Genomic DNA, 27,714 nt, shown 5'->3' with positions numbered 1-27,714 from the left:
TTTTTGATCCTTTTATGGGCTAGCAATACACTGAGTGACCTGATGCCAGGCAACAGCAGCATGCCTCGCTTCCAGGCCACCCCAGGGCCTGCTCGGTACTTCAGAACACAGCAGGCTTTGCTCAGCTATGGGCCGACTCTCTGAGCCCTTCAAGATGGATGAAGCTGTGTCCTAAATTCAGCAAGTGAGGTATATTAAATTTCTACATTCTGTACACAATCTTGTACACAGGTCATTTTCTGCCTACTGTAAGTCAAGGAGCTTCTGGATTTTTCTTTGGGAATAAATGACAACAGGGAGGAGGCCAGCTAGGGGAACGGTCAGGGCTAGACTGAGTTTGCCGGTGACTAGCACAGCTCCGGCGATTCCCAGGCCCGTTCGTCCCCATCTCTGCCGCCTTGGCCTGACAGCTCCTTCCCAGGACCCTTTCAGGCACCCTATTCTCTGTGAGGTAAGGAGGGATCTGAAGTTCTCACTCACCCATCCCAGGCACCCACCTGTGTCTCCACTTCCCTCCCTCACCCCAAAGAAGCAGGCCACACACTGGGTTTCAAGTATCTGTCTCTTCCCTTCACTCTCTCAAAAGAAAAAATAAATAAATAAATTGCAGAAGGCGGCAGCATTTCCTGTCTTCCCCTGGCTCCCGGACACCCAACCCCTGACCCCTCACCCCCCACCCCCCTCCCACATTCCCCACTCCCTAGACCCATCCCTCCCCTTTCCCCCCCAAAAAGAAAAGAAAAAAAGAAAAGAAAAAAATCCCAGAAAAAAAAAAAAAGCCACAGTTAGGCCTTCCACTCATGCAAACCGGCGAAGAAGAAAGGTGGGAGGCATGTGGAAGACAGGGACCCCACTGCAGAGTCCCCCACTTCTCCCCCCAAAAACCACCTTTGAGAAGAAAAAAATGGAGAAAATAAATGAGAACTCAAATGACATGGGGAGTTATGATGGGGCAGGGGTGACCCCAGCCCCTGCCTCAGGAGAGCGCGGAGGCCTGTGGCCCTGCATCCCTACAGCGGGTACTCCTTGAGAGGGGCCCTGACTTCTGGAATGTATGTGGGAGAAAATGGGGAGGGCAGAGGCCCCCAGTGGGTCTGTGTGTGCATGGGGGCGGGCACGGGTAGGGGTCCTAAGGAGCAAAGGCTCGGAACCAGGAGCCCAGCCCCACCCCCAGGCCCCAGGTTCCTGGGGTCCAGGAGCCCTGTTCTGGGGTACAGGGATACATGCAGAGGAGTGTCCCCCCTCCAATGGGCTGGATCCAGTTAGAAAGGAAATAAATAAGAAGGGTGGGAAGGGGGGCTGGGGTACAAAGGGCTTGGGCTATTCAGTCCAGACCAAGGGCCCAGGTGATGGAGGCAGGGTGAGTCCAGGCCAAGCCAGGGCAGGAATCAGAGTCTCTCTCGGGCTGGGACCCAGATGTAGGGGCCTGAGAGGTCTTCAATGACACGCTTCACTTTGTGGTAGATCTCCTCAAAGCTGTCACCCTCCACGATGGCTGTGAGTCGGGTGGAGAAGGGAGTGGGGCCAAGGTCCCAAGAACACGTGACCAAGGAGCCCAGAGCAAGGAGCCAGGGGTCCCCGCGCCCACTGACAGGACACCTCTTCCCACACCAACCCAGTCGGGCAGCTCCATCAGATCTCAGTAGACTCCCTGTCCTCGTGGCTCACGGGAACTGCGACCTCTCACCTGAGAAGCACTCTGTGAATTCCTGCTCCAGTTTAGTGGCCCTGTCAAAGGCTTTCCTGGCTTGTTCCTCTGTGATCCGCTTATTGATCTCTCTGTCAAGAGGGAGAGAGAGGCAGATCTGAGGGGTGGGCCCCTCTCTGCATTTTTACCTCCTCAATCCTAGCATGCTAAGTTGCAACTTTTCTCCTTGTTGGAGCCCATAGCCAACAACATAATTTCTGACATCCTCTGGGGCTGCAGATGCTCACGGCAACCCACCCGACCCAGGACCTCTCTGGAACTCATCGCTCCAGTCTTTAGCCCCACAGACGGGATCCGGACTCCAACTTCCAACTGCCTCTGAGGTTCTGATTTGCCCCCGCCTGTGTACGCCCCTGGGGGGGCGCTACTGAGAACTGGAGTACTGCCTAGCCCGAGGCAGGAGAAGCCTGCCATTGCGTCCAGCCCGGGCTCTCGACTCTCAGCTGAGCTCTCTGAGCACGGTGGGAATTGTTGTCCAAGGTTCTGAGAGGACAGATCAAGGTAGGAGCCTTGAGAGGCCATGATCACAAGCGTAGGGGGCAGAGGGGGCCCCCAGGACCGTACTCACAGCACATTCTCCAGGGAGCGGGGGCGGATGAAGATGGCGATGGGGTGCAGGTGGGCCGCCTGCAGCCGCCGCACGGCATTGGCCGAGACATCGAGGATGCAGTGCTTCCCCTGGGGGCAGGCAGGGTAGGCGGAGGGGGACCAGCAGGTAGCAGGGAAGGACAGACAGAGGTGCCAGGAAGAAACACAGAATATAGAAAGGTTGGGGGGCAGGAGGGTGGCCACAGGGGAAGTGACAGATGTCAAAGGACATGCAGGCAAGAAAACAGAAAGGTGTGGACAGAGCGACCAGTAGAGGGGAGGGAAGGGAAGATGGAGTGCCAGGTACAGGAGGGCAGGGAAGGGGCAGAACAAAGTGTAGGAGGCACAGGACCCAAAGGATGAAGGCCGAGCAAGGACGCGGGGGCGGGAGAGGTGGGATGCGGGGAGGACCAGGGCAGGTAGGGCAAGACAGGAAAGGGAAAAGGAAAGAGGAATTAGGATAGAGGGAGGAGGGTGAGGAGGACAGACAGAGGACAGACAGATGGAAGGAATGGGAGAGCCAGATGGGAGGGAGGGAGGCAGATGGAGAAAAGAGCCACCGAGGGAGGGCGGGCAGGGTGGGGAGCAGTGGGGAAAGGGGTGAGAGAGCGGGTAGTGAGGACCCCCCCCATTAGAGGAGAGAGAGAGGAGCAGAGGGGAGTCAGGGAGAAAGAGGGAACGAGGTGGGGAAGGCCAAGCCACCAGAGGCAAAGCCCCAGGAAGAGAGGAGAAATGGGGCAAGGAGTGGGAAGCAGAGGAGAGAGGGGACAGATGGCAGTGGAGGGCATGGGGTCAGGAAGCGAGGGGAGCGGGCCGCGGAAGAGGAGGAGGAGGTGGAGGAGCAGACCCAGCAGGGAAAGAGACAGAGAGAAAGAGAGTTAGAGAGAGCTGGAGGGAGGCGATGGGGCGGGGAGAGGGCGGGAGGAAGAGGACGCGGTGCCCACCAGCTCTTACCTGCTCGGCTACCTCTCGCACAGACTGGACACTGGTCCCATAGAGGTGGCTGTTGTACTGGCCAGCCTCAATGAACTTGTGCGCCTGAATGTCCTTCTCCATTTTCTCCCGGGAGGACACAAAGTGGTAATCCCGGCCATCTATCTCATATTCCCGCTTGGGACGTGTCGTATCTGCCAAGAAGTCATCCCATCCCACAAAGATCTAACCACCATCCCTTAATACTAGCCTGCATCAACCCCCCCACCCCCACCCCAAGACCCAGCTGGTCCTTGGTAGGATGGTGCTGGGGAGACTGAGACTCAGGTGGGACAGAAGTGCCACCCAGGGGCCTCCCAGGCGCGGGCCCAGCCTTGCCTGCTACAGACACACAAGTGGGCAGGCAGCACCCCTCCGCCACGGTGACCTGTGTCCCACTGTACTCCAGCGTCATGGCCCTGACAAAGTAGGTCGCCTGAGGTTCCCTAACTCCAACTCCATCTCTATCCAAGGCCCCGATACTCACGAGGGACACAGGATCCAAACTTGTCGGGGAACTCAGAGAGAAGATCATCATTGGCACGGTCTTTGGTGGGCCCAAGGATAATGATGGGGCGAGCGTAGTGCACTGAGGAGAAAGAGCCGGAAGGGCTTAGGCAGCAAGCAGAGCGGGCGGGCGGGCGAGCAGGACAGCTGAGGCTGGGGCTAGGGCTCACCTTCCATCTGCGTCACTGTCTCATAGCTCAGAACCGAGTCTTCTCGACCTGGTAGGAGACAGGGCATCTGCAGCAGGGCTCCAAGACAGAGGACTTGGAGGCCATCTTGCCTGCCTTCCCAAGAACGTCAAGGGAAACGCCATGCTCCACTCATCCCACAGCTTTCCAATTAGTCCTACCTACCCTGTGATCCAGAGCTGGAGCCCCAGTCCTGGAAGAAAAACCAACCTTATGGTAAGTTCAGGATTTAGCTCAGAGGCCACCCCCATGACTTCTCCCCCAGGTTCATCATCCCCCCTCCACCTACCTTGGCCTTTAACCTCGACCACTCTCGTCGCTCAACCCTGTGGGGTACATGGAGGAAGAGCAGGGAGTAGCAGGGAAATGCTCAATGAGGCCCCATCCTCTGAACCAGGTGGGAAGCCCGTCTTCCTAGCCACACCTGGGCCCTGTGTACCTCAGTGAGAAGTCCTTTCCCAAGGGCTGACGGGAGCCATGGTCCCCCAGCAGGGTCTAGCACACCCCCAAGAACCCTCCACTGAATGTCCCCCGGGGAGACCTTGTGAACGTCAATGCCTCTATCAGGAAGGCTGCACATCCCCAGGAGCCTCACCGCCGTTTGCTGGGAATGAAGCCAATGTCATCGGTCTCACTGTCAGAGTGGACCCGCCGCGCCTGCCACCACTCTTCATCGCTAGCGTCGATCACATGAAGCACATCCCCAAAGCGGAAGCTCAGGGCCTGACTCAAGAAGCCGCAGTCCTTGGTCTTGTCGTAATCAAACAGGGCCCTAGAGCACAAGGGACTGTGGGTCAGGGCCTGGCTGAGAACTCCAGGAAGGATGCAGCAGCCACCTCGAGAACCAGCCCGATTCTGGGCAAGGGATCCGTTACAGAGCATGGACCGCTGGTGGCACACACAGAGAAACTCCCAAAGCGCCTAGGGACTAAACACTCTGTCAAGTTTCTGAAAGAACAAAGACACAGAGGAAACAGTGGGACTGGGTCGCGCAGTGTCCGCTGCGGTGAGAATCACACATCCTCAGGGACCTATAGACTCCACCAGGAGGGAGAGCGGGGAGCAGGGATGCGGGCCTCCGAGAAGGAACACAGCATCCAGGAGAAACACAGCAAGCCCAGCCCAGGACGTGTCAAATGGGACATGCCCATGGGACAGCCCAATGGAGATGGCCCAAAAGCAGCAGCCAGAATTGGTCTAGGCCTCCAAGATGGTATCAAGCCAGGCCAGACAGCCTTAAGAGACACCTGTATAGCAGAGTGGCAGATAAGGCCGGTCAGGTGGACAAAGAAAGAGGACAAAGAGAGGCGAGGGGAGGGAGGAGGCCTCAGTCCCTGTGAGGGGACAGAAGGGGAACCACGAAGAAGGAGCCTGAGAAGGGGATAAATGCTATGAGTGGTCAGGGGATGAAGCTGGGGTGTGTTTCCAGCGGGGCTTTCAGTGTAAACCTAACATGCATGAGGCTCTGGACTCAATCCCCAGCGTAGGAAAAAAAGATGGAAGGAAGGAAAAGAAAGACAGGAGGCAGGCACAAAGAGCTGCGGTCCTTCCCACCAAGGCTTCCCACAGGGATGCCAAGCTGAAAGAGGACTCAAAATATCCCAGAGCTGGGCACCGTGACAAGTGCCTGTAATCTAAGGCAGGAAGATTACTAAAGCATAGGAGTTCAAATTCAGCCGAGGGAGGAGGAGGGAGGGAGGGAAGGAGGGAGGGTGGGTACTAGAGATGCCTGCTGGGTCAGACACTGACCTTAGGTCCCACTGTAATAGCTGTTGGGGAAATGCGTGGGTGACCAGGGGCTAGAAGGCAATTAAGACACTTGGGGCAGAGGCTGCTTTTCAACTCAGATAATATGTTCTAGAACATCAGCCTGTGTGGCCAAGCCCGTGAACTGCGGGCTGAGTGTCAGGTCTGAGTGAGGTGGGGGAGAAGAAGGCACGTGTGGGGAAGGGACACACGCTCAGGGGGGAAATAACACATGGCGTCGTCCTCAAACGTCACGCCCAGGAGCGTCTCACCTGATATAGAAACCCCTCTTGGGGTTGCTCCGCAGGGAGGCAGTCCCTGAGCCCAGGCTACTATTCATAAGCTGTTCCCGAAGATCATGGATCTTGGCCTCGAATCGGCTATACTCTGAGAAAGGACAAGAAGGTTCTGGAACTCTGTCCCATCCTAATACCACACACACACACACACACACACACACACACACACACACCCACACACACACCCATGCTCACCCCACCCCCGCTGAGGCCATCCATCAGCTAAAGTGGCGGTTCTGAGGACCAGTTTAGCCAATGACACAGGGAAGCTTAGGCCTGGTACCTTCTGGTTTATACTGAGCAATGATCGTGACCGTCTGACCCGCGTTCTTCAGGGCAATGGCAGCCTGCTCATGGCTGGCATTGCGGAGGTCAACACCATTGACCTAGACAGGGGAGAAGAGGCTGTCTGTCACCTGGGACAGGAAGACAGTAAGTAATTCTTGGGTCCGAGTGGGTCAGGGAATGGTCCAGGAGGACCAGGCTGCACCCCAGCCATACCCTCCCCAAGAGCATAGCGCTCTCTTCAGGGGGCAGTGCAGAGGCCTGCACAGGCCTTTCTCACCGATAGGATCTGGTCCCCCTTCCGCAGCTCCCCACTGAGGTCAGCAGGGCCCCCGGCGAGGATGAAGGAGATGAAGATGCCTTCACCGTCCTCGCCACCCACGATGTTGAAGCCCAGGCCTGTGGAGCCCCGGTGGATCACAATTCGTCTTGGTTCCCGGGGAATGTCTTCCTCCCCCAGCAGGTCCTTGGCCACAGGGGAGTAGCGCCGAGGGGAAGTGGGGGTCATGGCTGTGGGGTAGTCGGTGCCCAAGTAGCTGCTGTGACTGATCTCATTATCCAGGTGCTGAGAATACGCTGAGGGAAGAGAGAAAAGGGTGAGGTGGAAATCCAGGCAATAGTGCCCACCCACCCATCCTCTCCAGGGGAGCCCAGGGCCAGGCCTGGCCAAAGAGGAGTTATTCTACCAGAAAAGTGTATTGGTGACCAGCAGCATCAGGGGTCGGGAACTTACAGATGCCATCAGAGGGCACTGACCTGAAGGTCGTATGTCTGTAGGAAGCTAGGAACGGTGGCGCCCCAGGGGAAATACTAGTACCGTGTTTTTCAGACTGCCTTTTGGTTAAAGTGTCTCTCAGGTCTCTCAATCCATAAAATTTCTCTCCCTCATGGCTAGTCATTTATTTTTTTAAAAACTGGATCATTTGTCTAAAGTATTTCCCCGCATTCTACCAGGGATAGTCCTGCTTACATCCCTGTGGTCTTGCTTAACCATGTGCCTATCCCTGTCTCCTCTCTTTTTTTGTTTTCCTAGGCTTATCCTAGAGGCTTGAGCAGACTCAAATTCAGTGTGAAATTATTCTCGCAGGGTACCAGCAGCCTTGAGCTTCCCACGGCATCACCGCAGGATGCAGTGAAGTCTGCTGGACGTGGTGCCACACACTTTAAATCCCAGTGCTGGGGAAGCAGTGGATGGTCAGTGAGTTCCAGGCCAATCAGAGCTATGTAGTGAGACCCTGTCTCAAAAAAAAAAAAAAAAAAAAAAAAAAAGCCTGGCTGCCTGTCTGTCTTCCTAGAGTTGGCGGGTTCTGGTTCTGGTGTCGTCAGCCTGATCGGCTCATTACAATGTGCTCCATCAGCCTTCCACCTAAGTTCTTGTTGCAGGTGTTGATGATGGAGTCTAAGTCTGATATTCGCAGGGACTGCAAATGTTAGTATTCTACAATCATTAGTAAGATTTTGCTAGTGTTGTGTTCAAGCCTGCTTTCCCACTCAGGAGGACTGCTGAAGGCCAGCATGGGGAACTTGGTGACTCTAAAGTCAGCTTAGGCTATCTAACGAGATCCTATCTCGAATAGCAATAAGAAAACATGCACACGCACCCACCCACACACCCACACACCCACACACACAAGAACTGCTGCATGGCAACCTTGTGCCTGCTCCGCGGTAAGGCTGATACAGAAGAGAGGGGATGGATGACCGATTACCTCCCTTACAGGTTTTCAGGAAGAATGGTCTAGGTAAGCTAGCATCCTACCAAGGTAACAAGAGAAAATGATTTTGTAGTGAAGATGGAACCCCAGACCTTGCTCATCCTACACAATCGCTATGTGACAGCTTCCCAGTCCCAACCCGTTTGATGAGGGTTTTAACTCCAGTCAGGATCTCACTGGCTGCTCGTGCCTGGCTGAGCTCAACTGACCCTCCTACTTCAGTCTCCTCAGTAGCTGGGACTACAAACCATCACCATGCCTGGCTCCCAGCTTTTTCTTAGGTATTATTATGACCTCGTGTGTTTCGAATACTAAATGAATTCTAAAAGGCCAGGAAAATCCTCTTCAATATGGCTCACGTGTATGCTGTGACTCTAATAGTCTTGGGTCCCTTCTTTGGGGCCCTCTAGTATGACAAATATTAAGGTTCATCCTATACATTTGACTATTTCTTTTTTCTGGTTGTGTGTGTGTGTGTGTGTGTGTGTGTGTGTGTGTGTGTGCACATGCGCGCACAGGAGAGAGTATTCACGTGCATGCACGAGGATGGAGGCCAGAGGTTGACTTTGGGTGTCTCCCTCTAAAGCATTCTCCATCTTAATTTTTATTTGTTTGTTTGTTTATTTACTTCAGTATAGGATCTCACTACATAGCTCTGGCTGTCTTGGAACTCACTATGTAGACCAGGCTATCCTTGCAGAGATCCCCTGGCATTTGCCTCCTGAGTGCTGGGATTGAAGACGTGTACCACCATGCCTAGCTCCACCTCACTTACTTAGAGCTCACAGATTCAGCTAGGCTAACCGGCCAGTGAGCTCCAGGAATCCACCTGTCTCTGCACCATCCCTCAGAGCCAGAGTGATGGACATGCGCCCCAGCACCCAGCTTTCTATGGGAGTGTTAGGGACACAAACTCTGACCTCGTGGTTGTGAAGCAAGCGTTCTACCACCTAAGTCACCCCCCAGCCCTGCTTTGGGTTAAAAAACAAAACAAAAAAAAAAACAGGGTCTCATGTAGCCCAGGCTGGCCTCAAACCCACTGTGCGGTCTTGAACTTCTGACCCCTCACCTCCATCTCCTGAGCACTAGGACCATGAACCATAACGCCCAGTTTTATCCAGTACTGGGGATAAAACCCAAGGGCTTCATGTACACTAGGCAAGCACTCCACCAGCTAAACTCCATCCCCAGTCATTTTTTGAGACTGGTTCTATGTAGCCCAGGCTTTCCTTAAATTCTCAGTCCCCCCTACATAAACCTCCCAAACACTAGGATTACAAGTATATACTGGCCCTCCTGTCTCTTGTCTTATGCCTCTTGCCCAAGACTGGAAACCATTCTTTTTCCAAGGAGTCCAAATTATTTTTAGTAGGTTATAGGGTTCAGAGATCGTACCAGAAAGCTAGATATGATTGTACACACTTATAATCCCAGCCCTGGGAGCTGAGCAGGAGGACTACCAGTTCAATGAGTCTTGGCTACACAGTGAGACCTTGTCTCAAAAAGAAAAACAAATAGTACCATAATATTTCAATATGGTGTGTCTCATATTTGATAAAGGAAAATAATATTTCATTCTTTCCCCAAATAATGTCTTGTTATTCTCCCACACAGTTTTCCAATTGAACTTTAGATGCTACATAAATTCCAGGGACAGATAACACTGAAATTCTGATTAGGATTCCATATAAAATGTGTAATTTGAAAAAGGTTGAGATCTTTCACATACTAAGATTTTTTTTCTATACAGGCTCAGTGGATAAAGATTCCTGCCAACCTCAATTTGATCCCCAGGACCCACACGATAGAAGGAGACCAGACTCTCACATACAGTCCTCTGACCTCTACTATGATGTGTGAGCCTGTGAGCACACACCTACACATGTGAAACACACACACACACATTAAATAAATGTAAGAAAAAAACTTTAAAAAATTTTTCCACCGGGAGGTGGTGGCACACGCCTTTAATCCCAGCACTCTGGAGGGAGAGGCAGGCAGATCTCCATGAGTTCAAGGCTAGCCTGGGCTACTGAGTGAGTTCCAGGACAGGCTCCAAAGCTACACAGAAAAATCTTGTCTCAAAAAAAAAAAAATCCATCCAAAAGCATTGTTTTATACCCTTCACTAAAATGTTATCATTTTGCCGGACTGTGATGGTGCACGCCTTTAATCCCAGCACTCAGAAGGCAGAGGCAGGCAGATCTGAGTTGGAGGCCAGCCTGGTCTACAAAGTGAGTTTCAGGACAGCCAGGGCTACACAGAGAAACCCTGTCTTGAAAAAAAATGTTTTCCTCATTTTCAGTGGGTGTGGTGGCACCCACCTATAATCCCTACACTGAGGCAGAGCAGAGGCAGCTGGATCTCTTTGAGTTCCAAGGCAGCCCAGTGTCTATAATAAATTCTAGGCCGGCCAGGTCAGCCAGTACTACATAATGAGACTCTGTCTCAAAATTTTTTTTCATCATTTTCTTCATCAATTTATTATATTTCTGTCAAATGACAAAAATATTCCTTTCCTGTTTCCCCCATTCTAACCATAACAAAGTGTTATGACAAATTTAGTCTAGAAAAATTATCCTGGTTAAAAATCACTGATTTAGCCCAGCAGTGGTGGCATAAGCCTTTGATCCCAGCACTCAGGAGGCAAAGGCAGGTGGATCTCTGTGAGTTCGAGGCCAGCCTGGTCTACAGAGTGAGTTCCAGGACAGCCAGTACTGTTATACAGAGAAACCTTGTCTAGAAAGAAAAAGGCAGGGGGGGGGGGGCCGGGGAGGGGGTGTTTAGAATGTGGCCATGGCCATAGCGGTGCACACCTTTAATCTCAGCACTCAGGAGGCAGAGGCAGGTGGACTTCATGAGGTCCAGGCCAGCCAGGGCTACACAGTTAACATGGTCTCAAAACAAGAAAAAAATAATAATAACGTGGCCACCCCAAGTATAGTGCCTCACCCCTCTAACCCCAGCACTCCTTAGCTGAGGCAACAGTATTAGTTCAAGACCAGGATGTACAGTAACAAAAAGTTGTAGCATGGCTGGGGCAGGATACAGCTGTTACAGACATCTGCTCAGCATGCTCAAGGACCAAGATTAAATCCCCAGTAACACAAAGGAAAAAAAGAAAACCAAAGAAGAAAGAGGAGAGGAAGAGGGAAGAAAAGAAGAGAAAGGAAGGGAAGATGTTTGGCTGGACACAGCAGCAAAGACCTGGAATCCCAGCACAGCCTCGCCTCAAAGACCGGTCATGGGATGGGCCAGACAGCTGAACAGGTAAAGGTGCTTGCGACCAGGCTTGACGGCCTGAGTTTAAGCCCCACAACTCCCACGGTAGAAGGAGAGAACAGGGTTTCCCAAGTCGTCCTCTGTCCTGCACACACACACCGTGGGATGTCCGCACACACACAAATACACACAAACAAACAAACTGATTTCTCCCTCTAATTTTTAAAAAAGACCTAATATAATGGGGCCAGGCATGATGGTTCACATCTTTAATCCTAGCACTTGAGTGGCAGAGGCAGGCGGATCTCTGAGTTCAAAGCCAGCTCTGTCTACAGAGTGAGTTCAGGACAGCCAGGGCTACACAGAGAAACCCTGTCTTGAAAAAACAACAACAACAACAAAAAGATACCTATAAATAAAAATTCTAAAGCCAAGCATGGTGACACACACCTCTAACCCCAGCATTCAGGAGGCTGAGACAAGTGAATTAGCACAAGTTCAAAGCCAGCCTGGACTACATAAGGAATAGCTGGGTGACACAAAAAGACCGAATCTTTAAAAAAAAAAAAAAAGGAAGGCAACAGCCCTGTGAGGAGTTCTTTCTTACTTTTCCCTAATTAATCGATATTCACTCTACGAAGAAAAGGAGGGTGGGGGGAGAAATTATACAGGGCTAAGGCCTAGGGGTGTGATTCAGTGGTGGTGCACTTGCTCAGCATGCATGAGACCCTGGGTTCCATCCCTGTCACCTCTCCAAGAAAAAGTAAGTAATCTTTTTAACTACTGGAAATTCCGGGAACAGTTTCCGGTTGGTAAGCAGCAGCAGCAGCAACATGGAGGAAGTGCTGGAGTGATGGGGAGTGTCGGCAGTGAGAGGCATCCTTGCTCGGCTCCTGGAGTGATAGGCACACTGCTGGGATTTCCTAACTGAACCATCTGCTGCTGGTTGCTAGGAACAACTCTCTGTGTCTTAGGATCTCTACTCCGGGTTTACTAAAGGGTTTTGTCTGAAGACAGACGCTGAGCATCATCAGTGGACTCTCACATCTGTACTTGGTCATCTAACTTCCTTCCTCTGATAGGGTCTCATCGCCTGTGTAGCCTGGAATTTCCAATCCTCCTGCCTCTGGCTCCAGAATTCTGGGATTGCAGGGGTGGACCACCATTCCCCTCCTTCTCACTTTTAATGTATCAAATCGTGTGAAGAGGTTCCCTAACATTAATCCAACTATGGTTTTCTGAAATAAACCTTATTCTGTGACAGTGTTATCCTCTTGATGTGCCGCTGCTGTGTGGAGACCTACTGTGTGCATACCTACTGCGGTGTTCTGAACTTACACCTCTCTGTCCGCGTGTACAGCTGCCCTCTACACTCCTTCTTCCATGGCGTCTTTGTGACCGCATGAACTGCTCTTATAAAATGAAAGGTAAAGGATTCTATCCTTTTCCTCCCCTACCCTATTTTCTCACAAGTCTCAAGTAGCCCAGGCTGACCTCAGACTTGCTATGCAGCCCAGGATAGCCTTGAACTCCTGACCCTCCTACTTCAACCTCCCAAGTACTGGAAAAGCAGGTATGTCCCATCATGCCCAGTTCTTTCCCTACATTTGTGTGGGGGTGTGGGAAGGGGAAGTCCAGACAGGGTTTTTGTGTGCCGTTCTATCTGGCTGCCCTGGAACTTGTTCCATAGATCAGACTGGCTTCTTAACTCAGAGACCTGCCTGCCTCTGCCTCCCGAGTCCTGGAATTATTTTTAAAGAATGTGAGAATGAATTATCTGTTACTTAAGGATTTGATCAGAACCACAAAACCAAGTGGGCCTTGTGTCCCTTGGGTTGTTTTTTAGTGCTTCACCATGAGTGAGTTCCGGCTCCTCTCCAACCATCACAGGGGTCAGAGGTTGGGGCCATTGCAAAGAATAGGCTACAGTGGCTGTCATGGGATTGCATGTCTTAGGAATTACTAGGATGGGTCATGAGGAGTTTTGAGGTTTGGAGGGCTCTCACAGGTTGTGATGTCTGGGGGAGCATAGCTGTCACTCAGGTAGGCATTGCTGGGCTTGGCCACCTTTAGGTAGACAACGTCATATGTGTTCTTCAGGGCCGCCACGGCATCTTCGTGCATGACGTCCTCTAGCCCCACACTGTTGACCTGGGGTCAAGGGAAGCAAAGCTCAGACAGAGCCGGATGTGGTCAGGCAGTGAGGACCCCAGGCCTGCCATGAGACCCGAGTCCCAATAGAAACATGATTCAGGCCCTCACCGCCAGGATCTTGTCTCCAATCTGCAACCTGCCATCCTTGTGGGCCGCACCGCCTTCGATGATCTTTGTTACGTAGATGCTGTTATCTCCAGGGATGTGCTGGTTCCCTACGCCCCCTGCGATGCTGAAGCCAAGTCCTGGATGGCAAGGAGAGGAGAAGAGGCTGCCCACAGGCCTGGGGAGCAAGCCCTGGAGGCAGGGGAAGCAGGATGGCTGGGAGGGGACTGGAGCTAAAACGGTCACTACTACCTTTAGGCCCTTTGATAAGCTTGATCTCCATGACCTTCTCAGCTGGGGGTTTCCGTCGCATGACATAGAGGCGAACGATGGAACCTGCTTCTTTGAGGGCCTCTACCGCAGCTGAATGGGTCACCTCCCGAACATCCACTTCATTTACAAACAGAATGCTGTCGTTGACCCTGGGAACAACAATATGGGGCTGAGCCAGGAGCTTCCAGCCCTCCCTTTCCAGAGGTACTCGCCTTTTTTGTTTGTTTGTTTTTCTGAGACAAGGTTTCTCTGTGTAACAGCCCTGGCTGTCCTGGAACTCTCTCTGTAGACCAGGCTGGCCTCAAACCACCTGCCTCTGCCTCCCGAGTGCTGGGATTAAAGGTGTGTGCCACCACTGCCCAGCAAGTACTAGCTTCCTAAACCCTGACTTCTCCCACCTGAGGCGGCCATCCTGGGCTGCAGCCCCACCAGGAATGATCTTGGTGATGAAAATGGATGGGTCGTCACCGATGTGTGGGTTGTCGGTACCACCTGCGATGCTGAAGCCCAGACCTGAGTTACCCTGGTAAGAAGAAAGACAAGAGGATCAGCTCCCTTTACTGCCCCAGTCATTCTGTTAAGGGAGGCGGGGAGGGGACAGGATTAGAAAGGCACAGCTAGAACACACAGGGACACAGGTAAGTGTCTGGACACCTAGGAAACGCAGGCACAAAAAGCAACACCAGCCCAAGCCCGGGGACTTTGGATGGAGGGGCTGGCTCTTACCCTTTCCAATGTGATCTCCTCGTATTCCATCTCCCCCTCTGTCCCGTTCACCTGCAACTCCAGCACGGGACAGAAACACAAAAACAGTGAGACAAGACATTCCGGCCAGAGAACGTGCCCCTCCTTCCCCGCATAGGGAGGGACTTCTTCCTTCCTCTCTCCTACCCTTCTGCTAGGGCCCCAGCCCCAAAATCTAAACAACTCACATATCCTGGCGCTTCTAGGGTGTCCGTGTTGACAATCACAGGGGGAGAATTGGCCTGGGAGGGGAGACAGAAGACAAAAAGCCACCTAAGCCTAGACTCCAGAGGAAGTCCATAACCAAAGGTGAGTCCTACCAATCTGGATCCCCTTCTAGCTGCGTAGCCAAGCCCACTCCACCACCTTTAGAGCAACTCAAGGACCCAGCCTGTCTATATTACACAAACATGCATGCACTCGTGCACACACACGCACGCACCCCAGGCCCCTGGGTGTTTAAAGAGGTGTATGAGAAGAGGGAAGAGAGAGACAGCCAGACGGAGAGGGGAGCAGCAGATGGTACAGAGTGGGGAAAGGGGAAGCATGCTGGGGGGGATGCTTCTCACCGGATGTAACGCTACAGGGTGTTACATGCATTACGTGCTACGCATTACACCCCAGGGTTCAGGTCCACTAGGTCCTGCTCTCCTCTTTGGGGCCCCCTTCCTGTCTCTATACCCTCAAAATCACCCAGATATCTTGATAACCCTCCCCCAAATTCGTCCCTCACCTTGGCACACATTTGCTCTAAATCTTGCGCCATGAGAATCCGGGGTTTCCCCAGCTTCTGGTCCCTCCCTCTCTCTCATCCACCCGCCATCCAATCCACCCCTTCCTCCAGGGACCAGGTTGCCTAGCAACAGTATCTAAGACCAGCCAAGACCTGGGGAGACCCACCTCCAGGAGGCCTGGTAGTCAGGACAACGGGTGGGGGCGTGGCCTAGGGTACGACAGACTCCCTAGAGCAAGACTCTGCGGCTCTGGACCCGCCCACCGTTAGCCCGGCCAAGAGGCCAGAACGATTCTGTTCGTGGGCGTGGGCGCAGTGCATCCTGAATAACCTGCCTTCCTTTCTCCTTTGAGCCCCTCACCCTACGCAGTGCAAAGAACGTCAGGAGGGAGGAATGGGAAAAGGCATCCAGAACATAGCCTGTTCCTCTACTGCCTCCGCTCCTCCCCGCCCCCACTTCATTAAGGAAAGGGTTAAAGCGAGGCGTGCCCTGGTCCCTGACGTCAGTGGCCTCAACGCAGCCGGGTCTCTAGCTAAACTGCAGGGCGGGGACAGCTTTAGACTTGTCCTAGGGGCTTCCCCAATTGCCAGGGCAACCAAAGCCACGTCTCTATGGCAATGAGGTGAGGCTGCCAAGAGACTCCTTCCGGTGGTCCCCAATCTATTTCCTCCTTAGACAAATACTTGAAACCGACCGAGTACGAGGATTCCCAGTGCCCTTCCTAAGTTCTCCCTCTCCTATAAAGGTCCCTCTTCTCCCTTACTGCTATTTCTCAAGCCCAGAAACTCCCAACCATTTCAGGCCCCTCAATAGATTTCATACCCATGAATCTCTGTCATCTCCACCGCCACCACCCCGCCCCCAGGCAAATGCTGTTGTCTAGCCAACAGTCACTGGCTGCTGAAGTCATCCACAATTTCATCCTCCGTGGCACACATCCTCAGACCCACCCTTATACTACAACCTCTCCCCACACCCAGTCCCTCCCTATTCTTTCTGTCTACCCTAATCCCACACCCTCCCTAGATCCTTGTCCCCAGCCTTCAGTTTTCCAAAATCTTCCAATCCCAGTCACCATCCTCCACCCACCTCCCTGTCCCTATACCAGACTTCAGCTCTATCCCTTACCTCTCCTATCCTCGCCTGTCACCTCTCTGAGGAGAGAGAGAGAGCACTTCATTATTCCCCTTTACCTTATCTTCAACCCCTTAAGGTTCTATCCCCAAATCACAGCCCTCCATTTCTCAGCCCACTCGCCAACTCTTTTGGACACTGGAGCATCTCCAGCCCCTGAGCTGAAGCCCTGTCCTGAGACTTCCCACCTTCACTTACGGCCTCTTCTAGAACTCTCCCAGCCACTCCCTGAGCTCTGGTACCACCACACCTCTGCACTGTACGACTACTGCCCTCAAACACCTGTCCCTCCCTACCCAAGACATCATGGCCCCCTCTTACAAAAGGCATCTGGAGTCTTCTTTAACCCCTTGAAGGCACAGAGCTGTGCATACTCTGTTCCCACGCCCAGTGCTTCATGTTCCTTCCTCTCAAGCAGCTGACTGAGTAGCCCAATTCCAGTCTTACCCCATGCCTTAAGACCCTTGCCCTTCCCACGTTCCCCCAACCCCTCCCTTTGCCACTTTTAGCCTCAGAGACTGCTGCAGCCACTTCCCTGCCTCACCCCTGGCTCACAAACCTCCTCCCACCTTCTTAGTAAAATGTCAGCAACCGGGGGTCCCCCTTCCTAAAGCATCCCACACTTCTGGCCCCTCGGTGTTCTCCTCAATCTTACAGCTTGTGTCCCTAGAAGAGGAGATTGAGAGAAAGGGGGCTGGGAAATAGAAGATCTCAGAAATAAGGCCTCTCAGGCCTGGAGGGGAAAAAAATACGGAAAGCATACTGTGAGCACCAAGGAGGAGTGTAGGGGAACAGGTGGCCATATATAATGAGGACAGGGGATGGCTGAAGAAGGTATGGTGGAGGAGAGAGCAAGTGGAGGAAAAGAGACAGAGACGACCAGGGAAGAGCGAAATGGAAGGAAATGGGGAGCTGGAGGACAGAGAGGAGGACTGCTCAAACCAGGAGAGGATTGATCAGGCCACAGAGGCCTGAGCTGGGGATCAGCGAGAGGGGGAAGGAGATGCATGCGTGGGAGGAAGAGAGAGACAGCATCATGAACCAGCCAGCCAGCCAGCGGGGAGGGGGGGACGGGAATGGAGCAAAGGCTGGGGCACAGGAAGAGGCAGGAAGGACCAAGACTTGAAGTCTCAGTCCAGCCAGATGGAAAGAGCTGGAGACTCGGGAACAGGCAGAGCCAGGCCCAGAGGCAGGCTGGGGGAGGAGTGGGGAAAGGGTCAGGAGCAAATCAGGGCACCAGGCACTTGGAACAGCGCTCTGGACACAGAAAACTGAAGCGGAGGCTGGGCATGTGAAAGAATGAAGGGCCCCGGCATGAGGGGCACTTCTGGGGGATCCTCCATCCCTCTCAACACACCAAACACACGAAAAGGCACAAGCATCCTGGCTTTAGGCTCTGTACCCACTCCCACTTGCCTGGCCTACTTCTCTTCTGTGAGACCAAAACGTTTCCAGCATCGTGCCCCACCCCAATCAAGAAGCACACACCCCCACCCCAGCCCCAGGAGCCCAAGACCCAGATGCCAGACCATCCCCAATCTTTTCCCCCATAGCTCTTGCCCTACCGGCCCTTGGGGATTGCTGCAGCTCCGAGGTTCCGAGGGCCGCACTGGGGAGGGGGCCGCCAGGGTCTCCTACCTTGAGGGGGGAGAGGTGGGCGTGGCCCACGACCCCATGGACGGCCTCGAGGTGGGACAAGTTCCTCTCCGCCACGTGCACCAGCTCGGGGGCGTTTACCTGGTTGGGGAGGTGGGCCGGGCTGTGCTCCAGAGGGGGCGTGTCTTCATCTTGGTAGCGGTATTTCTGGGGATGGGGACCGAGGCAGCCGTCACTGGGCCAGCCCAGCGCCTCAGGCTTCAGGCGCCCGCCCCGACCGCCTCCTTTTCCCCCAGCAGTGCAGTGCGGAAGGCCCTGGGGCCTGACCAGCTCCTCCCCCTCCCTCTCCTCCAGCCCATTGGCTCCCCTTTCTCCACCCTCCCGACAGCCCCCTCTCCAGCCAAGGCCTCAGCACCTCTCATCTCTACCCAAGTCCAGGCGCCATCCTCCAACTTCCTACTCCTCATATCCTATGGTTCTGGCAGTCTACCCCATACACCCCCACCACCATCGTCTTCACACCGTCCCCAAGCAAGGCTTCCTCTTTTACTCCATCCTTTTAAGAGTTCTAGCACCTGACCCTTGTACCCTCATTTATTCCCAAGTTCTTTGCTTCCATAATCATCTCCCACTCCCACACTCAATTTAATGTCCCTGCTCTACACCCTACCCTTATCACCCCAGCCTCCCCATTACAACTGGCTCTCCAGCACCTTGTATACCTGAAACAGGAACCCAAGTCAGCTAGAAAGTACTGGCCATCAGGAGCCCCTAAGCAGGACAATGCTAACCCTACCCCTCTCTTCCTTCATTGGCCTCACTCATTCCGAATTACTCAGCAAAGGCGCCCCAGAAGCCAGCCAGCTAATCCGGATATAATAGACAGAGACGGAATGGGGGAGGAAGCCAGGGAAACAGAGGCAGGAAGGCTCAGGTTTGGGGGGAGGGGAACAGGAATGAGTGCCAGGCCCCCTGATTGGAGAAGAGGACACAATGTTAAAACTGAATTTCTGGTCTCCCCCTGACTTTTGCAGGTAAAAGGCTCAACATGACTCCCTGCCCAATTAACCAGCTGCCAGGACAAGAGCCTCCTAGCCAGCTTAGTAGCAACATCAGTAAATGAGATTAACTGGGGGTCAGAGAGAGGAAACATGCAGAGAGGCACTAGTGAAGGGCCGGAAGCCCACCGGGCTCCTTCCACATCCACCTCTACGATGCTCTTCTAGGTCCCTTCCCTCCAGAGTTGGACACCCCCCCCCCCATACACACACAGAAGCAGAACTGTCAAAACTCTAGAGTCAGGGAAGAGAGTACCAGATGCAGGTCTGGGACTGGAGAAAACAAAATACAGCCGCTACTAACTACACGTGGGCAGAATTTCCCTCCCAAGGTCTGAGAAACAGAGAACGCCAACATTTCAGGGGCAACAGTTGCAAGATCAAGTAGAAGGGAGCTTATCAAGGAGAGTCAATGCCTGATGCTAGAGTATGATTCTGAAAGTCTGAAGATGATGTATCGAGTTGACTGTAGATTAAGGGTGCAGTAGGAGAATTAGGAAGGCAAGTGGTCCTGTCAACAAAAAACTCTCATACCAGGACACACAGGCGACTAGAGTTGAGCAGCATCCTGAGCTGGGCATGATGGCACACGCCTTTAATCCCAGAGTTCGGGAGGCAGAAGTAAGCAGATCTCTGTGAGTTCAAGGCCAGCCTGGTCTATATAGAAAGTTTCAGATCAGCTAGGGTTACATAGTGAGACCCTGTCTCAATAAATAAATAAATACACTCGACATGTTTGGAGAGTCATAAAGACGGGAAATGGGGCTCACCAAGTGTGGGTCACAGATTTAGACCATGGGCAAAGAAAAAGTATAGAGAAGAAAATCTGCCATGGTAGTATATGCTTAAATCTCCGCACTCTGGAAGTGGAGGCAAAAGGCTTAGGAGTTCAAGGTCATCCATGGCTACATAGTGAGTTCAAGACCAGCCTGAACCCCATTTTATACCCCACCTCCCAAAAAAGGCAGAGAGGGAGGAAAGGAAGGAGAACACAGGCAAAATAGCCCTCCTTGCAGGCTGAACTGTCTTGGATTAGCAGCTCTGAATGAGCAGGTCAACCAACAGCCTGGTCACTGCGCAAGCTGGGGGACAATGCCCTACAACAGTAAATGCCCAACAGAAATTGCCCTGAATTCCCTGCAAGACCTCCCAAGTTTTGGAGGCTGGGGAGAACTTGAGCCCAATGTCCCTTCATGGTCACCCCACTTAACAGGAAATTTCTAAATCAGAGGAACTGCCAGGTGCGCCAAAGAAAATGGAGACATGAAGGGAGACAATCCATCATTTATTCTAGATAAGAAACAAGGGTCATTTTTATCATAGTGAGTCCCTATATCTCCCTGTTCCAGCCCTATGATGGGGAGGGACTTGCGTCTGACACTAAAGGAAAGGCTTTGGAGACTGGCAGACGATGTTAGGGAAATGGGGACCACAGATGAACAGGCGAAGTTCTCAAATGCAACTGGAAGTTAGGGTCTATGTTCAGTCCCTGGAAATTTCACAGTGAGAAAGGGCTATGAAGGGGTAGGGGGAAACAATTCTAACACTGCAGACCTGGGGTGGGGAGGTCGGCCCCTCTCAGTCCTGGATTACAGGCCAGCTAGATCCAAACAGGAAGGAGGACAGATCTCCTATAACCCACGGGGATGCAGGGTCCTGACGGGCACTCTGTGCTACTGGGGCAAGTCTGCACCCCCAGAATGTCCCTGTTGTACCTTCCCCCTACCTTCAAAGCCCCAGCTGCACAGAATGACCTGGAACCGGGGCTTGCACCTCAAAAATAGAGGGGTGTGGGTTAAAGTGGGTAATAAGAAGTTCAGCCCACTGCGCCTGTTTTCAAGAAGTTGCAACCCAGAGACCCCATGCCAAGCAGAAGGAACAGCGACAGCACTTGACGCTCGCATCCTGAGATGGGGGGGGGGGGTTGTCTGGGAAGAGGGAAGCGGGCCGGATCCCGTACCGCGGCACGTACCACGCAGAGACACATGGAGGCGAATCTGTTCCGAGTCGACATGGAGAAGGGGAGGGGGACTAAGGGGAGGGTATAGGTGGGATAGCAAAGGTGCTGGGTTGGGGGAGGGGGAGGGGCAGAGGGGGCGGGGGCTGCGGCGGCCGCGGCGACAGGAGGCTGCGGCCAGAGAAGGGGGGGGCGGCGCCTGCGCAGTACGGGAGAGCGTCATGATGGGAGAGAAGGGTGAGGGGAGACCCTCTTGGCTACCAACTTCCCTGATTCCAGCCATTTCCCTGCGGACTTCAACTTCCCCGGTATACTCCCATTTCGACCCCTCTACAAATACCGACACTTGTAAACTTTAGCAATTTATCTCTCTGGTTCTCAGGGACCCCTTATTTCACCTAATTCTCCACCACTCCCAAAACACTGGGCTTCTAACTATTACAAAACCCCAATGGGCATCTCATCAGTACTGTACTTCCAGACTACAGGGGAGGCAACAGCATTTGCCCTATCACTTCTGAGAACTACTAGAGATCTCAGGCCCCCACCCGAAGCCTCTTACATCAAACATGCCATCAGATTTCAAACCATCCGATAGAGTTCCTGCAACTCATCCAGCCCCATCCCATAACTAGACAACGCTGTTTTCAAGAGTTAAGAACCACAGATCTTGGATGTGCCTTCATATTTACATACTCTTTAAATCATTCGTTTCTAAGTCCTATCTGCCCCCCCACCCCAGTCCACCACTAGTGACCTTAACATTAATATGTTGCCCTTGGCTAACACAAACATCCACATAAGGCCTCTTCAAATTTGTTTGGAGTTGCCTTGTCCAAATCATTAAACCGAATGATATGATGGACTAAGATACCAACCCCCCAAACCTCACTTGGAGTATTATTTAATCTTCCTTAAAGCAAACCTTCCAAATTCAATTGCAGTCTCTTCAAGTCATTCCCAAACTCTTGCTTTATATTAAAAAATATTTTATCTTTTATTTAAGTTTTTTTTTAATTTTTATTGCATTTGTGTGTGTGTGTGTGTGTGTGTGTGTGTGTGTGTGTGTGTTAGCATATACATGCCTGTGCTGTGGAATGCATGAGGAGGTCAAAGAACAATTTTAGGGAGTTGGTTCTCTCCTTCCACCAAGTGAGTTACAAGGATCCAACTCAGGTCATCAGGCTTGACAGCAAGTGTCTTTACCCTGAGCCATCCTGACAGCTCACACACACACACACACACACACACACACACACACACACACACATATATATATGGAGAATAGAGTCTCATGTAACCCAGATTGGGCCCAAAATCTTTATGTAGCTGAGGGTGACCTTGAACTCCTGATCCTTCTGCCTCTACTTCCCAACCTCCTCCACCTGCCAAGTTCTGAGATTATGGGCATGTACCACCATATCTAACTATTCTTTTCTTTACCCCTCAAATTCGTAAATTTTCTGGCTGCCCCCACACCACTTCAACACCCTCTCCATGATTCTGAGCTATATTTTTGTTGGAAGATTTGCTCCCAAATATATTTCTTTTTTTTTTCTTTTCTTTTCTTTTTTTTGGGGGGTTGGAAGGTCAAGACAGGGTTTCTTTATGTAGCCCTAGCTATCCTGGAACTCACTCTGTAGACCAGGCTGGGCTAGAACTCACAGAGACTTACCTGCCTCTGCCTCCCGTGTGCTGGCATTAAAGGCGTGCGCCGCCAGCGCCACCACCCAGCTCCAAATATATCTTCTCTACTACACCCAAGCGGGGAGGAAGCATCAGGCTAGGCACGGTGACGCATGTCTTTAACCTCAGCACTGGGGAGGCAGAGGCAGGCGGATCTCTGTAAGTTCCAGGCCAGCTTGGTCTACATAGTGAGACCCTATCTCAAAATAATTTCACTAATGATCTGGACCTCAAATCTTTCAGAATTCCCTAAATTGCCCCATGTCACTTCAGTCTTCCATTCTTTCCCAAATTCCTGGACTTGCAAACCTCTCTCCCAAATATCCTTCCCGTGAATGTCCACCTGTCTAGTAAGGGTTCTCCCCAAATCAGCTGTTTACAGAATATAAAATTCCCACCTAAGGCAAAAGGCGTTAATGACCTCTGTAGATCTCATCCCTGCATTTATCGGTATCTGTTAGGTAAGCCCCTGAAGATGAACTCCCCCCCAATGTCCTAGTTTCATATCTGGATAAAACGCATGGGTCCTCAGAAACAACCAGTGCGAAACAGGCTTATACTCAAAATTCCTTCCTAGCCTACAAAATACATTGGCCCTTCTTCTCCACCAGTAGGCGATATGGACTACTAAGACCCTTTCCCATCCCCCATTTCCTTTTTCCCTCCATTTTCCGTTTCCCCGTTGCCTGGCAACGCAGCAATCAAGGACTTTGCCGTCGCCTAGCAACTGTCTCCCTGGAACATAGAGCTGAGGTAGGAGGGGTACTCTGATGAAATCTGAACAGGCCTCCATCTTAGGAAAATTGAGACGTCATATCTCCAACCCACGGATTCTCCTTTCCAAAGACCCCGCATCCCGCAATTACTTGGACTACCGCCACACGAACCCGGTCTCCTTTCTGTACAGGAACCACACCCCGCCCCTCCCGGGTCAGCCCCGCCCTCATTTTGGTCTGGCAACCTAGTCCCTCCCCTTTCTGAGGCTTTCTGCCCGCCTCCTCCGATAGAGTAAGCCGACTCCGCCCACCTGGCCCTATGAAACCACGCCTCCCTCCGCTTCCCGCCCATTCGCTCCCCCGGCCTCGCCCACACTATCCTTCCACCACGCCCCTGCCGACCAATGAATGAAGCTGTTGGCCACATTGCCCCGCCCCCAGCATCTTAGTTTTGCCCAATAAGGACCACCCAGAGGGCTTAACCACTTCGCCTCCAGGGCCCAGGCCAAATGCCCCCTCTCTTTTCCCTACTTTCCCCCCAGCCCCCATTTGTTCTGCTCCGCCCTCCGCCACCCTCGCCCTGCCCTCAAGTCCGCCACGCAACTTCAGTCGTCGCTGGTTACCATGGCAACTGCGGCAGCAGCGCGGGGAGAAGGGGGAGGGACGGGGGCGGAGTGGGAGAAAGCTGCTCTGAGATAGAGATACTGGCAGAGATCTAGGTACCGAATAAGACTCAGTGATAGCTGTAAAGCAGAGTTTTCACAGAGCACAGAGCTGAGCACATATTAAGTATTCAATAAATGTTCCTTAAATTACTGCAGCAGGTTATAAATATAGGCACCGAAAGATGGGAGGGCCATCAAACAGACCAGGCGAGATCAGAGACTACAAAGGCTGAGCACTCCCAAACCCACCCCCCAGCATTTTCGGAGGGCAGAAGCTATGTGCCCCCTGCTGGTTTTTCCTGGGCTCCCCGCCACTGCCCTGGATAGAGGGGAACCACAACTCCCAACAGTCCTAAGGACAGCCACACTCTACCACGGAGGGATCTTGTACCTCAAGGCCTTATGGGAGTTGGAGTCCCTCCACCCTGAAGGCTGACAAGTTTTCTGGCCAATGAATGTGGCAAACCTCAGTAAAACCCGAATGCATGATGATCCTCTCTGCTAGCCTGCTACCTTCAGGGATGCTCAATCATGTGCCCCACTGAACACACAGGAGTGTGGAGCAGAGAAATGAATAAATGCATCCACCCAGAACGGTTACCAGTGCAGGCAAACCCCTCACCCTTACTGGCATTCCTGTGCTCACGTGTTAGAAGCAGAACCCACACATTCCGATGGGTTTCCTACATACAGCTGGACACAGGTGAGAACAGCTAGGGGCCAAGGCCAAGGATCAGGCCTAAGGACAAGAGACAGAAAGCACAGGCAGACGCTCAAAGAGGGCCAGAAGAACTAAGGCACAAAAATCTACTGAAAACTACAGGGGATGAGAAAACCAGCAAGCTGGAAGAAAGCCCACAGCCCACAGAACAGGAGAAAAACAAGCAGCCCTGTAGATGGGGCCGGGGATACAAGACCTAAAGTCTTCAGCCCCCAATCTCCAATCATGCTCACACGTGCACAAGGCATGTGTATACACATGTGTGAGTTTGTGGCAAGGAACATGTGTGTCCTCAGCTCCCTCCCATAAGAAGCTGCAGTTCCCACTAAATATAACCCCCTCCCCAGCCTGTGACTCACCCGGACCCCGCCTCCCCCGGCCCCCACTTCCTGTCCCACCCCCCAACCCCCAGCTGCCTGCCACCCGCCCAAGCCTCCCTCCACACACCAGGCATCCAGCTTGCCAGTCTCAGAGTCTGGGAGCAAGCGAGTGAGCGAGCAAACGACCTAAACATCCTACCAGGAGCTTGCCTGGCCTCTTCATCCCAGAGCTCCCATTCTGTCCAGGCTCTGACCACAGGGACCCTGGGCCCTTGTGGAGATCCTAGCTCTGGCGGCCCTGCCTCCTCCTACACCTTTTTATCCCAGTAACCTCTTCACCCCACAAGTCTTCAGAGACCCTTACACCCAGGTGTCCTCCCAAGAGTCAGGGTAACAGTCCCCACCATCTGCTCTTCTGTTTTCTTGACCAGGACTAGATGAAATGTGAGCGATGGGGATACTGGACACCTGCCTGGACTACCCCCAAATTTTGCATCACCCACATGGTCCCCCTCCACAACTACCTTCTCTCTACCCTCCTACCCTAAACCTCTCATCCTTCTTTGGAGATGGCAACCTCAGCTGTTGCAACCTTCTAGCTCCCATGGGAGTACCCCAAATCCTAACCTCACCTGGTCCATTCTCTCAGGTAATTCTGTATCAGGCCTCAGATCTCTGACAACTCCATTATACCATATAATCAAACCCTAAATTAACAATTCCCTCAAATCAGAAGCATCCCAAACATATGTATCATAAGATGTCCTGTGTCCTGAAGGGCCACCCTTATCTGCCAGCTGACACCCCCAGACAAATCAAACACTCACAACCAGTAACCTTTACCCTTATGCCAAAGAGACCCCTCAAATTGGTCAGCACCTAGAAACCAGCTTTTTGACCAGGAAAAAAGAGAAACCCCCCGCAACACACACACACACACACACACATAGCCCACCTTCCCACATATATGAGCAGAACTCCCATGTGAGCCAGGCAGGTTTCTCCCTAAATAAATTGCCCTCAAAACACTGCTGGTGAACACCAGAGCCTACCAAGCCACCCCAAACACCAAATTCTCCATTTCTCTATAGGTACAAAATGATCACTCCAGGAGGCACCTGTGGCCAAATCCACCGTTTTCTCAGACGTGAACCCCAAAACTAAATTGTGACCCCTCTAATACATCTTATTTCAGATGCTCCACTCCAGTCCAGTGTCTGCAGCCCTAGATAAGGCCTACCTAACCCCTCTCCACAAATTCCTTACCTGCTCCCCCTCCCCACTGGCATTACCCCCCATCATGCTTACCTTGGTTGTCACTATACAGAGACAGTCCATGTTGGGGGGCCTGGCCGCGGCGGCGAGTAGGGGGCTCTGACTTCATTGGAGTTTTGTTCCTCCCCTCGGTGGGTTCTCACCCCTCCCCCCTCCGCACCCCACTTTTGCAGGGGGGGCCAGGATGGGGGGAGGGGTGAGAGGGGAAAGAGAAGGTTGGAGAAGAGAAGGATAGGGGAGCGTGGAAGGGAGGGGGGACCCTAAAAGGGGCTCCCAAGTGGAAGGGAGGGGGCTTGAGGAGCACACCCCGATTCTCAGGAGGGGCAGGGACACCGGGGGCTGGCAGCCCCGGAGTTCTGGGGCTGGGGCATGAGCTGGGGTGGGGGAGGGGAACTGGATTTCGGGAAGCCCCGGGATATGCAGGGGTCTTGCCGAACGGCCAGGGGCTAGGGGCCGTGGCGGGGGAGTGGGGTGGGGGGGGGTTGGAGATGGCAGCGGCCGATGAAGCCGCGGAGCCGAGGAGGGAAGGGGAGAGAGGAGGAGAGAGGAAGCAGGGGGAGGGAGGGAGGGAGCTAGGAGCCAGAATGGGGGGGTGCCTTAGCAGTGTTAACTCCTTCACTGCTGGCAGGAACCCGGATAATGGGAAAGGAGCTAGGAGCGGGAGCAGAGAGGCCCTATAGCAAACATGGAGGAGACCTAGTCAGCCTCGGTTACGACAGCAAAGGCAAGGAGGATGGAGTTCATTTCCTAGAAGGAAAAAGCCCACAGCTGGGATGGGAGCATCCCTGGTTGTCTAAGTGTGGGAGGGAGGCCACAGCATGGGGCAGGGTCTGAGGGAGGGGCTGGCAGCAGGGAATCCTGGGGGCTAGTTCTCCTCTAGGATTCACAGGAAGTCTGAAAAGTAATTAATTATGGCCTGGGCTCTCTGCTGCTGAAATTGGGGCAATCCAAGAAAGGGGAGAGGGAGAAAGGGGTACAGGGCTGGCTGACCACAGAAAGAGCACTCTCAGTGTCCCCAACCCCTCAGTCAGTACTCAGGATTCTGAGTCTCAATTCAATACTAGCAAGGAATCAGTGTGTCCCTCCAAGTCCTGCCAGCTCAGTCAGGAAGCCAGGAACCCACCTTCAGCACCTTACCTGACCCTCTGAGATGGAAGCCTCATAATAGTCCAGGATATCTGTCACAGGAACATAACTAAGTCACCCTCCCACTTCCCAGGCCTCTCTGGCCACCCCTGCTACCCATGGCTTCTGTTTGTAGAGAGAAGCTCCTCTGGCTAGGCTGATGGAGGGCACAGTGGCATGAGTCTACAAAGGCTATATCTTGGACAGATGCTCTGCAGGCT

General features: G+C 52.8%; 1 protein-coding gene across 6 annotated transcripts; it reads right to left on the bottom strand.

The window, feature by feature from the left end:
* Positions 1-767: 767 nt before the first annotated feature.
* On the bottom strand, positions 768-26,805 carry Dlg4 (discs large MAGUK scaffold protein 4). Of its 6 annotated transcripts, none has more exons than XM_059271027.1 (20): positions 26,402-26,805; positions 18,112-18,177; positions 14,695-14,748; positions 14,489-14,548; positions 14,161-14,285; positions 13,742-13,911; positions 13,493-13,629; positions 13,237-13,381; positions 6,574-6,869; positions 6,292-6,394; positions 5,982-6,096; positions 4,559-4,735; positions 4,253-4,289; positions 4,129-4,156; positions 3,946-3,993; positions 3,756-3,857; positions 3,251-3,423; positions 2,277-2,386; positions 1,688-1,779; positions 768-1,495 (listed from the first exon to the last, which is right to left on the bottom strand). In XM_059271027.1, the coding sequence occupies exons 1-20, from the start codon at positions 26,429-26,431 to the stop codon at positions 1,389-1,391; spliced, it is 2,175 nt and encodes a 724-aa protein (XP_059127010.1). In that variant the 5' UTR covers positions 26,432-26,805; the 3' UTR covers positions 768-1,388. The 6 variants fall into 6 exon arrangements, 5 of the variants coding, with proteins under 5 accessions (XP_059127010.1, XP_059127011.1, XP_059127014.1 ...); XM_059271028.1 differs by having other exon boundaries at positions 14,489-14,539; XM_059271031.1 differs by lacking the exon at positions 26,402-26,805 and having other exon boundaries at positions 18,112-18,299.
* Between the last annotated feature and the right edge of the window lie 909 nt (positions 26,806-27,714).

This window comes from Peromyscus eremicus, chromosome 8a (assembly GCF_949786415.1).
Source record: "Peromyscus eremicus chromosome 8a, PerEre_H2_v1, whole genome shotgun sequence".
NCBI classification, from domain to species: domain Eukaryota; kingdom Metazoa; phylum Chordata; class Mammalia; order Rodentia; family Cricetidae; genus Peromyscus; species Peromyscus eremicus.
This window is presented reverse-complemented; position numbering and strand designations above follow the sequence as displayed.